Source organism: Camelina sativa, chromosome 17 (assembly GCF_000633955.1).
Source record: "Camelina sativa cultivar DH55 chromosome 17, Cs, whole genome shotgun sequence".
In the NCBI taxonomy this organism is placed as follows: domain Eukaryota; kingdom Viridiplantae; phylum Streptophyta; class Magnoliopsida; order Brassicales; family Brassicaceae; genus Camelina; species Camelina sativa.
This window is the reverse complement of record NC_025701.1, coordinates 2,502,169-2,514,322: the sequence shown is the minus strand read 5'-3', so window position 1 is coordinate 2,514,322 and position 12,154 is coordinate 2,502,169. Positions and strand designations below refer to the sequence as shown.

The 12,154-nt window shown below is 35.1% G+C and overlaps 3 protein-coding genes across 3 annotated transcripts; 2 read left to right on the top strand and 1 right to left on the bottom strand.

Moving 5' to 3' along the window:
• LOC104754788 (LOB domain-containing protein 2-like) lies at positions 5,449–7,359 on the top strand. Its single transcript, XM_010477057.1, has 2 exons — positions 5,449–5,486; positions 6,599–7,359. The coding sequence occupies exon 2, from the start codon at positions 6,621–6,623 to the stop codon at positions 7,254–7,256; it is 636 nt and encodes a 211-aa protein (XP_010475359.1). The 5' UTR covers positions 5,449–5,486; positions 6,599–6,620; the 3' UTR covers positions 7,257–7,359.
• Positions 7,548–12,082, top strand: LOC104754785 (pentatricopeptide repeat-containing protein At1g06270). The gene is made up of 8 exons (XM_019239422.1): positions 7,548–7,840; positions 7,940–9,530; positions 9,663–10,209; positions 10,296–10,354; positions 10,456–10,849; positions 10,963–11,032; positions 11,168–11,272; positions 11,364–12,082. The coding sequence occupies exon 2, from the start codon at positions 8,008–8,010 to the stop codon at positions 9,028–9,030; it is 1,023 nt and encodes a 340-aa protein (XP_019094967.1). The 5' UTR covers positions 7,548–7,840; positions 7,940–8,007; the 3' UTR covers positions 9,031–9,530; positions 9,663–10,209; positions 10,296–10,354; positions 10,456–10,849; positions 10,963–11,032; positions 11,168–11,272; positions 11,364–12,082.
• LOC104754784 (ervatamin-B-like) lies at positions 9,714–10,945 on the bottom strand. Its single transcript, XM_010477053.2, has 2 exons — positions 10,432–10,945; positions 9,714–10,325 (listed from the first exon to the last, which is right to left on the bottom strand). The coding sequence occupies exons 1-2, from the start codon at positions 10,874–10,876 to the stop codon at positions 9,739–9,741; spliced, it is 1,032 nt and encodes a 343-aa protein (XP_010475355.2). The 5' UTR covers positions 10,877–10,945; the 3' UTR covers positions 9,714–9,738.

The window sequence follows — 12,154 nt, the reverse complement described above, 5'->3', positions numbered from 1 at the left end:
CTTTTATCGCCGTTCAATCTCAGCCGTTTAAATCACTCATCGATCGGACAACTTTGTTCAAAAAAAAAAAAAACCAACCGGTCAACGTGGACACCTAATAACCAACAAGTTGATTATAATTATGATTATGATTATGATTATCTCTTAGACCGGTGCATATGATTTATAGAATTAATTATGTGTCCACACGCATTATAATCGATTTCATAATTAAAGACATTTTGTTTCACTGGTACCGTACGTATTATGGTTTGGATAGTTTTAATCGGTCTGATTGGTTAGAAAAGTTAATATAGATTAACAGAGATTTAGCATCAATTTTTTTGATAGTATCATGGCTCTTTGCCTCTTTCATAAGACAATAATAGTAGTAACACGTATTGTCTTGACATGAGAAAAGACATAACATAGTAATAGAAAGATATAACTCATGAAAATCTAGTATATATCTCAATTTTAGCAACACATTTTACTAGCCAACTTTTGTCCTCACTACTGTTCTGTTTGCTTTAAGTTGGAGTAGTTTTTTTCACATAATGATTCTCACCGGCGAGATGTAGATTTTTTTATTTTATTTTTCGTTAATTAAATTAAAGTAAATTAATTACAGCTTCTTCGAATCACTATCGCGACAGACGGATGTTTTTTTTTTTTGTTAAAGGGTATTCAATATTATAGATAAATGTCCAATGGGCTATTTCCGGATTTAGGCCCATTTACAATATCTCTTTAGGACCTAAATCACAGACAACAAACCAAGTAAAACCAAAGAATCGAAATTGACTCGGGTTTAACTAATAACGAACCGAAATCAAACCGGTCGTCTGAAACCCTAATCCCAAACTGAAGAACACAGATTGAGCCGCCACCCATGAAATTGCGGATGCTCATCGGATCAGGACCTCGCTTGGGCGACGCGAGTCAAACGGAGATGGTGATCTAGGATCCATTGCCATCCCGCCACCATAAAGCAGCTTTGAGGAGGAAGAAGAGATCCGAGCTTTGATTGTCGAAGAGATTCAGGCTCATAAGTGAGAGAAGACAGGCGGTAGGGAGTAGATCTGAGAACCTTCGATAGTGGCTTAGCTCCTCCTAGCCGTAGACGACCTCCCCCATCGAACAACGGCCGTGAAAAGCCTCCAGAATCTCCAGTCTTCGGATCTAACCACCTAACTCTCTCGATCCTTGCCGTGAATCTCCCTCTTCTACTCTGCGTCGCATCGCCGTCGATAGAGCTCTTACCGTCGGTATGTCGAGGAAGCTTCTCCCTTCCGCTGCTCCCTTGATTTTGATCTTAAGATTTACTTTGTTGATGTTGCAGTTAACGGATGAAGAACCATGGGCCTTGGGGCTCTCGTCGTCGCCGGAATCGACGGAGAACCCCCATCGACGGTGCAAGAGGTTGCGGTCAGAAGAAGAAGAAGGTTGGGAGAAAAAATCGTCGCGAGTGTCGTCCACGCGCGACGATTCTCTCTCTATTGTTATGGGAGAAAAAATCTATCTATACAGACAGACCGATGTTTGTTCACACGATCAAACCGATCGGAGCGAATAAGAATTGGCAATGAACTCTTAGAAGCGAATAAGTATTTGGTTCAAGAGCGAATAAGAATTGGCAAGAAACTCTTAGAAGCAAAGCGGATGGAAGAAGAAAAACGAAAGAAAGCGGTATGTTTTTTCTTTTCTGGTTATAATGTGAGGTCTAGCTTGATTCTTTTGTTTTTGTTTATTAAGTGACTAACTGTTGGTTGTGTGTTTCAATACAATGTTTTTGCGCAAAACTGAGAAAGAAGAAGAAAAACATGCTAGGAAAAAGATCCACCAAAAACTTAAAGAAGATAGGGTAGGGTATCTTTACTGCGGTAGATTTATATACCTTTTGCATTACATTTTTTTTTCCAAACAAAAATCATGAAGGCTCATGTTTGCATTTTGATAGGCTGAGAGAAAGCGGAAACTCGGATTGCCTTCGGAAGATCCTGCAACTGCAACGGCAAAACCTTCAGTGCCAGTTGTGGAGGAGAAGAAGATACACAAAATATTCTCAAAAGCAAGTTGTATTTTATATCTCGTGTTATGTGCTTTTCTTATAAAGCATGATTTAGCAGTCTTCATTGCATATTAGACCCGCCACAAAGACTGAACAAATGCAAGAATGCTTAAGGTCCCTTAAGCAAACCCACAAGGCAAAATGCATTCAACATATAACACAACTCACATTGCAGCAGCCAGTAATCTTTTGGTAATCTAAAAAATAAATAAGTTCAGGATAATTTGGGTGAAATTGTGGAAGGATTGAGTAAACTTTGACAATAACAGTAATTACATTTTGGCTCAGGAGGAGGATGCTAAAGTGAAGAGAGCGTTCCAGACTCTGCTGACTTACATGGGAAATAATGCTAAGAATCCAGATGAGAAGAAATTCTGGAAAATTAGACTCACAAACCAAACATTTCAGGTAAAAATCATTCAGCCATAAAGACGGGCATCAAATTTTACTTGATTAGTAAACAAATTAGATTTGAAGGATCAACAATATAATAAGTTTCATAAGCTAGAATTTTTTTAAGATAAGATTATGAGCAAGATAAGAGTTGAATAAATAATAGAAAAAAGATATCTGTATTGCCTAAGATTTGAATAGTGCATCAAAAAAGGTTTGGAAGAGAGATGAAAATTTTTGAGAAAAAAAAAAATTCTCAACCGTCTTTTTTAGCTTTCGATCAACAATAGTTATCAATATACAAATTGTATTTTGAGCGAGTGCAGATAATCCTCTCATAAAGCAAAATCATATATATTATTTTTTGAAACAAATGGAAAATCAACACTTAACAGTGATAATCACTACTTCCATAGTCATTTCTAAATCACATCACCTCAAAAATGAATCATTTATGAAAAAATTTATAGGAAAGACATAGCCTTGGTGGAAATTAAGATGAATATATTTGATGAAGTTCACTATTGTTTTTGTTTGAATAAAAAATGAGTTTGAATCGATTTTAGTATAAAAATTAGAGAAAAATCAAGAAATGTAAAGATCAGTGTGCATTTTTTAAGGTACCAACTTGCATTTTGTTGTGCAACAGTCAAAAGTTTTGAAAAAAAGTTTGAAAAGTTTAGGAGAAAACACTTAAAAATAAATTTGTTGAGAATGAAAGGATAAGTTTGTACAAAATTTTCAGTTTGATGAATTTTGGATCAAATTATGTAGGTATGTCAGGATGTCAAAACGTACACATCAAAAGTAACTGTGGGCACTCGCTTTCCTTACATCTCTCTCTCTTCCCTCTCATCTCTCTTTATTTGATTGTGGAGGTCATGCACCTATATGTATATTAACGACCAACTGTTGGTCATATACGCCTAAATTAAAAAAAAAATGAAATCGCTAATTTGTTATAATTTTATCATATACGCCTAAGTTAATCTTATGATAACTGTTAATTTAAATTGAGGAAACAGCAAAATCTATATATACATTTTTTGGAGACATTTAGCAAATAAATCTTGGAGTTGCTACTTATTTATAAGGAATGCCATTATCATTAAATTTTAAATTGAAATTTAAAACTAATATTTTGGGCTAAACAAAAATTCCTAAAATATCTCCTTAATCAATCAATGACTAATTACAACATTAAATTAATTACAATATCTTCAATTAATTCTTTACTATCCTTAAAACCAAACAAAATTAAAAGATTTTGTTTGAAATATAAAATAATATTTTAAATTAAAATTACGATTTTTTTAATCATCTTTGTTTGATTTATTAAGTTTACTTGCTTGAAATCATCATAAAATATATAAAATTAGTGTAACTATATTTTTTTGCATTTTTCTTTATTTGGATTTTGAAAAACGTGCATGTTCTTACTTAAGCAAGGAAGAAAAATTGTCTTTGGGTATGTAGCGGGATGAGTTTGTGTATTAATAAAAATTGAAAATCATATCATTAATTGTTGAGAAATACTTAGGTTCATTCCTGGGGTGAACCTTCTTGTTCACTTCTTCCTTTTTAACCAATCAAAATCTTCTATACATTATTTTATCTAAAAAATAAATCAAAATTAAATTAAAAAGCAAAACAGATTAAGGAAACAAATTCTGTAAAAAAAATTTTTTAAGTAAAGTTAAATATGTATTGGTTTGGTTTAGATTTTACAATTCAAACAAAATTATATGTCGGTTTGAGTTTACAAATGAAGTGGTTAGGATATATATTTTATAATTAAAACGAAATTATATGTCGGTTTGGGTTTACAAATGAAGTGGTTTGGGTATATATTTTATAACTAAAACAAAATTATATGTCGGTTTGAGTTTACGAATGAAGTGGTTAAGGTTTAGATTTTACAATTAGAACAAAATTATATGTTGGTTTGAGTTTACAAATGAGATGGTTAGGGTTTAGATTTTATAATTACTGTAGAACGAAATTATATGTCGGTTTGGGTTTACAAATGAGATGATTATTGTTTAGATTTTACAATTAATTGTTAGTAAATCATCAGTTCATTATTTTGTTAACACCATCGACATTAGAATATTAGGCATATCTAATTGAGTTTATTAAGTTACGATTATGTAAAATAATTAAATGCAATATTTTCCTATTTTTATAAAATCTTAAATGTTTACACATTAGTACTACTTCTATTCTATTTAAAATTTTCAAATTTCAAAAAACATTTTAAAAAAAAAATAAGAGACCCAAAATTAGAACTTACTATTGGAGGAGAAAATTTTAACTAAAAGATCATGAATTCTTATTTACAAAACAATACACAATTAATTCTTAAAAGATTCAAACAGGATATAAGTACCCCCAATATATGAACCCCCTGTTAATCTTGCTCTAAGACTTTTAGATTAGCATCGAGTTAAATCTTTACTGCTCAAAACACACACACGAGGTGAACATACGAGGCCAGTCTGATCGTGGCGCAGAAGATCGATGGTCTCCAACCACCAGATTCATGAGAATGTATACTCAGTTACTCATTAGTCCACTATACATATAATAAACCTAAGATGCTTTACCTAAAAAAAAAAAAAAGTCTTCCCAAAGTTATGCAATTATGACTATACGAAAACAAACTTAAATATTGAAACAACCAAAACTTTAATAGATTGATTTTTTCTAACATAGTATTATTTTTATTTCCACGTATTCTTTTCAAAAAAATCAAATATAAATTGAAAAAAAATCGTTTTGTTTATTGATTTCATAGTTGTTAATTGTCCTTTGTCATGAGCAACCTAAAACTCATAATCGACCCTTCATCCAAACACCTTTTTCTTTCATTAACCAAACAATCTTTTCATGTTCATCAGAGACAAACTCTTTGTGCACCATTATTCATCTTTCTTTATCCAAAATTTCAATAATAAATTATAAATACCCCTTATTATTAAGATAGCCCCATAGCTTCAATTGCTGTTAACACACAAATGAAGGTAAATAAAAGAGCCAAGAGGTTTGTATTAACCCTTCTCGAAATTATATATCTTCAAACTCTTATTATTCTTTTCTGGTATACATGTTTCATCTTATTTCCTTGTCAATTGTGACTACGGTGTGTATAGATTTTATAATGCTTCAATTAGTCTACCGGCCAGGTCCATGCATATATGTATATGTATATATATTTATGTGAGTCCCATAGAATTATAGCACTATATGAAAATTTTGTCATACTTAATTACCAAATATTTAGTACATCGTTCTCTCTTAATATGTTGGCTAGTAGTAATACGTGTAACTAATATATTAAGAGAGAAACAGTGAGTATGCAATATTGCAATATTAGCTAATCCCATATATTAATAGCTATAAGGACTGGTTGAAATGAAGACCATATATATTGCATATTCATGTACATTTAGAAACACATGCGCATGCATGCTTGTTGATTATAGAATCTTAGCTTTCGTTAAATTAATATATATATATTCCGACTCCTAATTTGTTTCTATTACGATATGTGTCTATTCTAAGTTCTTTATATTTTTTCCGTTAACTTCATATATTAAGTCATTGATATTTCAACATTAGAAACTATATAGGTTATCGAAACGTTTTTGATTTTTGTATACAATACTCTTTAACAAAACAAAAAAAAAAATTATACGAAAAGCATAAATTGTATATAGTAGAAATATTTCACTCAAGTTATAAATTGTATAAGAAAAAGATTTATGATTTAATATTTTTTTTGTTAATATCATCGTTATTGTATTACACTAGAATCCAAGTCAGTATCGGCTTTACTGCTAAATCCAAAATCGGGTTTATGATCAAATACTTAGGGAAATGTAATGTAGCCAATCGACCATTTCTCTAAATTTATAATGTAAACTTTTTAGTATTAAACAACCAAAAGTGTAAACCTCTTCTATACCAATGTGAATTCTAATTCCCCAAAGTCACGTTAGAATATCAGTATCAAATTAATCGTCAAAAGATTAATAGGTTTTAACAACTAATCAAACCCTAGATTAGCGATATAGCTAGACGATTCTTGTTTAACTTTTTTAATGTCTTCACCTGATCAATCACTGACATCTATAATTGTGTTATAATTTTAAGTTTCCTTTACTAAGGACATGACATGATGCAAAGGAACTCCAATACCACCAACAACAACAACAACATCTCCAATAACTCATCGTCGCATCAAGCATGTGCGTCATGCAAACACCAAAGGAAGAAATGCAACAACGAATGTATCTTATCCCCGTATTACCCAGCCCGGAAGACGAAAGAGTTTCAGGCCGTGCACAAGGTCTTCGGTGTCAGTAACGTACAGAAAATGGTACGGACAGTACGTGAAGAGGACCGTACCAAGCTGTCTGATTCTCTGACATGGGAAGCTCTATGGAGACAGAAAGATCCAGTCCTTGGCTCTTATGGAGAGTATAGGAGGATTTGTGAAGAGCTCAAGCTATACAAAAGCTTGGTTCATAATCAACCTCTCCTTGGTTGGGATAATAATAATTATCAACGAGTATATACCAACAATAACAACAACAAGACCGGATTAGTGATGAATTCAAGTGGTTCGGGAGGATTTAGTGTTAACAATAACAATGGTGTTGGCGGTGTGAATGGGGAGATTGTTATTGGTGGATCATATACATCAAGAGATTTGCAAAGTGGTTGGGAAAATCTAAAGCACGATCAAAGGCAACAGTGTTATACAGTGATCAACAGTTTTAAACAAGGACAACACTATCTCCCACGTTAAGTACCTATAATGTTTAATTGTTACGTAATACGAAGCATGTTATTAGTTGACTATTTCATAATTACTGAAATTCGTGTTGTATTTTATGTCTGCCAGACTAAAGAAAAAGTTGTACTGTTTAATAGTAAAATTTCATAGTTAATTTGGAATTTTTAATGAAATAATTAGATTATGTACGTTGTTTAGATAAAAGTGACTGAACCGATCAATTTCCGGTTTAGACTAAACCTTTTGAACAAATCCGGTTAGGTTTAATAAGACAGAGGCTGGTATAGAATCAAAACGCAACTCTTCTCTACTCTTCAGTCTGAAGAAGATACCTTGTTCAAATCACCCATTCAATCTGCTTCTACATATCAAATCTGTGGAGGACGTATTCGATCGAAGCTCAATGGGTATTTCGGATTACTCACTTTGATCCGATTTACCAAATTTCAAGTCATTGTCTGTAAATTTGAGTTCTCCGGATCTTGCCGTCCAGTTGTTCGATGATATTCCCCTGTGAAGGAAAATATCATTCCTCCCAGCTCCTTCTCCAGTTACCTGATAATTCCTCCTAGAATAAGCTTGAATTTGTCTCAAAGGTATGACTTTTGCTACTAAAAGAAGATCCTTTTGTATTGAACATTACTACATCATCGACGTTAGTTGACTGACTCAGGTGTACTTAATGTTTACGACAGGAAAGGAAGTATTTTTCTGATGCCAAGTTGATGAATTTATAGTCAATCAGGTCTTTTGAGAATAGGAAATGGCAATTCGCTTGACACATTTGCGAAAACCCCTTGCTTATTCTCGGTCCTGCATCCCGTTGTCTCGGTCAATCTCTTCTTTTGAAGCGGTTGAAAAGGCTATAAAATGTGCTGTTGAAACAAAGGAGTATCTTCGAATCCCTGACCTTGTTGTGTCACTCAAAGAGCCTTACCAAAACTCAACGTTATTCTCTTTTCTCTCTGCTTTCCACCATCATCATAGAATCAGAGTCATTGATGAAATCCTCCAAAGTTTTGTGCCTGTGAGACCACGTTCTCTGCCAAAGATTGTCTACTCCAGCCTTCTTACTTACTGTCTTCAGAGTTCTGATCCGCTTCCTCTGTCTTTCGCAATCTTACAGCGCACTCTTCGTTCTGGCTGTCTTCCTAATCCACAGACACATCTCCTTCTGTCTGATGCTTGGCTTGAACGGCGACGAGGATCCCAGTCTGTTGCAGATATTATTAATGAGATGAAACTGATTGGATATAGCCCTGATACTGGAACTTGCAATTATTTAGTTTCCTCTCTCTGTGCTGTTGATAAGTTGGATGAGGCGGTTATAGTTGTTGAGGAAATGAGTGCAGCTGGCTGTATTCCTGATGTGGAAAGTTATGGGGCGGTGATTAATTCATTGTGTTTGGCTAGAAAGACTAACGATTTGGTGAATATTGTGAAAAAAATGGTGTGCAAAGCTGGGATTTCTCCACGGAAAGGGATGTTGACAAAAGTAGCATCAGCTTTGAGAGCCAACAGGGAAACTTGGAAAGCCATTGAGATGATCGAGTTTGTAGAAAGTAGAGATTACCCTGTGGAGTTTGAGAGCTATGAGGTAGTAGTCGAGGGTTGCCTAGAGGTTAGGGAATATATTTTGGCAGGGAAGATGGTTATGAGAATGACTGATAGAGGGTTCATACCATATATCAAGGTTAGGCAAAAAGTGGTCGAGCGTCTTACTAGCATCGGTGAATGGAAGCTTGCTTGTACTGTTAGACAAAGGCTTTCGGAACTGAAGTCCTAGGTATTTCCTGTAGTCGTCATCAGATAAATGTTACAATTTTGTAAGAATAGCTGTAGTTCCGATCCTGGAATGTGAAACTCATACCCCAAACTTGGGAATATTTTTTGTTGTTTCTGATTAGACATATTTTTGTTTTATAATAGTTCAATTTGCCTCCATATCTTGTAATTGCTGTGCGCTCCATCTGCAAGTTTGTTGTGTCAAGTGAGCATAAAGAGAATGTGTTGGTATACTGAAATCATTGGAAGCTGATGCTGAATTTTGTTTTTGCGGACTTATGTGGATGCTATTTGTTGTCACTTGTTGTCATCAGTCATCGTAAGAAGTTTAGCTTATATCTTAGGTTGTGAGGATTCTCCTTTTCCATGAGACCCTTGTGTTTGTTCAATATCACTAGACTTAATGCCAAGCCTTAAAAGAAGCAAGTTATCAAGCAGAATGCTTCTAGGAGAAAGTATCATCAACTCGTTCAAGCAAACATCGTGTGCTTAATTAGGCAGGTATTATAGTAAACATATGTTTCTCTTATAATGGCAAATTATCTTTAGAATTCTGTTATAATCGCATATGGTTCTCAATTATCTCTAGTACTTTATTTCAGACTCGTAATTATTTTAGCTGCGCTATTGCAGATTGTCATACAGAGAGAATTGTCATATTTCTGTTATCCAAAAGGAAAGGCTCTAAAGCTTCTGGAGATTTGTAGACTCACTGAAAGGGATAACTTGCGAGCATAGCAATACCACATTTACCTGTCTGTTCACTTAAACCGCGCTCCATCCGTACGTAGCCTTCTTCACCCCAGCCCGTTCCCCATGAATTCTTTACGATCCAGTACTTTTGATCGCCTTCTGCTCCATATCCAACAACAGTCACTCCATGGTTGAGATTTGTTCCACAGTAGCTTGTGAAAACACCAGAACTGTAGAGCTGAAAGATAAATCCACCAGCGTCTATTCCAACCGATACTGGCTGTTGAGCTGCAGCTATTTGTAGGCTCGCCTCGTTCTGGGCTACCTTTTTGAAACCTTGTATCGTAACCACCTTATTTTTGGTTTTTTCTTGGTCGCAGGTACCCTCTATGCCTGTGTATGGATAGTCGGTCTCGGTGACGAGTCCACCATTGGTTTTGATGTATTCGAATGCTGTTTCCATTAATCCACCGCTACAGCCTTTGTTGTAAGTATCGACATCACAATCTATGAGTTGTTGCTCTGAGAGAGACACTAAGTTTCCTGTTTTGATTTTGTTGATGCCTTCAATAGCTGCCACTGCAGAGAATGCCCAGCAACCTCCTGCATCAAGAAAAAGAAAACGCAATCAGGTTGTCATCAGTATAGTTATGAACGTTGGCAAAATCTTTAACTTTAGAATGAATTGTGTAAGAGCATAGTTTCATACCGCATTTTCCTTGATTTCTAATAGGAGTCACAGCACCTTGTTTCCTCCAGTCCACAGCAGCCGGCACATCGCCTGTTGGGTCACAAACCGGCCTCTCTTTCCTGTGTAACCTCGAGGAAGACGTGTTCAAACCGAGAAAATGGGCCTTAAACTCAGAATTGGTCATGTCCGCGAATCTGTTATCCGTTAACTTAAAGGGCAAGTGGAGGGAGTTGATGTAGTCAATCAACTGGACGTTAGACTGGTATATCCCAAACCGTAGCATCCACTCATCTCTTCCTCCATATAGTTTGCTGTGGGTTTTAAGCCAATTCTCAAACCGCTGCTTCAAGGTTTTGTGCGGGTCATACATAGAGGAATTGACGGAACATAGTCTTGAAGCTATCAAGACAAAGCAAATCGAAACGACCAAGGTCAGGTTAGAATTTTTAAGTACGTTCAGCATTTTTGTTTGTTTTAAGATGGAGTTTGGGAAATGAGTTTTCTCTATGGTATATAACCTTCAGTGATGTGCTGCTTTCCTGGTCACAGGTTTTGTGTTTTGTTGCAGTTCCAGTGGGACAAGTTTCCTTCTGTCTGATTCTTAACAATATGCAGATACGTAAGTTTAAGAGTTTAGTCGTAGAATTTGGTTTATTTTAGTCAACTGATATATGTTTATGTTATGCCTATTTCTCCAGAAATCGTATTTTTTGTCCTGAAAACTGGAATTTTCTCTTCTTTTGACAATTTGCAGGTAGCATACTCGCTGTAAAACTAGTGCTGGTTTGGTTTCTCTGAAAATTGTTGACAATTCTGGAGCTATGGAAAAGCATGTGACGAAGAAATTAGAGTCTTCCAGGTACATATTACTTATTGTAGCACTTGTAATACTTACAATGATGATTCTAGTTTGTTTAACTCATGGTTTATGTTACTGCTAAATATGGTAGGATCAAGTTCATGACTGTCAGAAACCCTGTTGAGAAACTTTTCTCAGATGTGGTTCAAGACTTGCTTGCTGAAGCCTCTTTAGGTTCTGGAAAACCATTTTGGTTCCGAAAATGTAAAACGAGGATGATGCTTGGGGTTGCCATGCCGATCTTTATAATCTGTTTACTTCTCTGAGACAGTATGTCATGTCAGTCCATTGCAGATGACCGAAACTTGAGTCGCAGACAAATCTTTGAGAATGAAGAGCTTTCCGATGTCACAAGTGCCCATGTACAAAAACTCTTGAAAGGTTCATTTACAGAGGGAGTGTCGCAAAATGAAGATACTGGTCGTAAGGGGTGGTTGATTCTATTTGATTATTTGAAGTACGGTCTACATATTGAACAACCTGTTCTGGCAAGCGTATCAGTGGGATTTGATGGTTACATCTGCTTGTGAGAAATTTAGCTTCAGGTTTGGCATTGATGCGAGATGATAAAATCTTGACGAACAAGGCAGAGTAGAGAACATGAATACAAAGAAACTCACCGGTCAAGTGGCTGAGCATAATCCCCTGCTTCGGTTCTGGATAGACGTTTCTGGTTTGGTTAAACCGAAATCATATTGGACAGGCCAGAGGGAAATTGTCTTTGATTAATTTGATATTTGATGTAACTAACAAAACATGTTTTAAGCGTTGGTTAACCGTTGAAACTGATGTTAATACTATAAATTGTTATATGCGTACACTTAACAAAAACTTAAATCAGCACTATATATGTGAAGGACCGTGCATCAAGGACCAATTCCT

Excerpts from the sequence above, each read along its gene's own strand:
- LOC104754784 (XM_010477053.2), bottom strand. The coding sequence starts at position 10,876 with ATGCTGAACGTACTTAAAAATTCTAACCTGACCTTGGTCGTTTCGATT. Across the intron at positions 10,326-10,431 it reads TAGAAATCAAGGAAAATGCG|GAGGTTGCTGGGCATTCTCT; the intron begins GTATGAAACTAT and ends TTCTTGATGCAG.
- LOC104754785 (XM_019239422.1), top strand. The coding sequence starts at position 8,008 with ATGGCAATTCGCTTGACACATTTGCGAAAACCCCTTGCTTATTCTCGG.
- LOC104754788 (XM_010477057.1), top strand. The coding sequence starts at position 6,621 with ATGATGCAAAGGAACTCCAATACCACCAACAACAACAACAACATCTCC.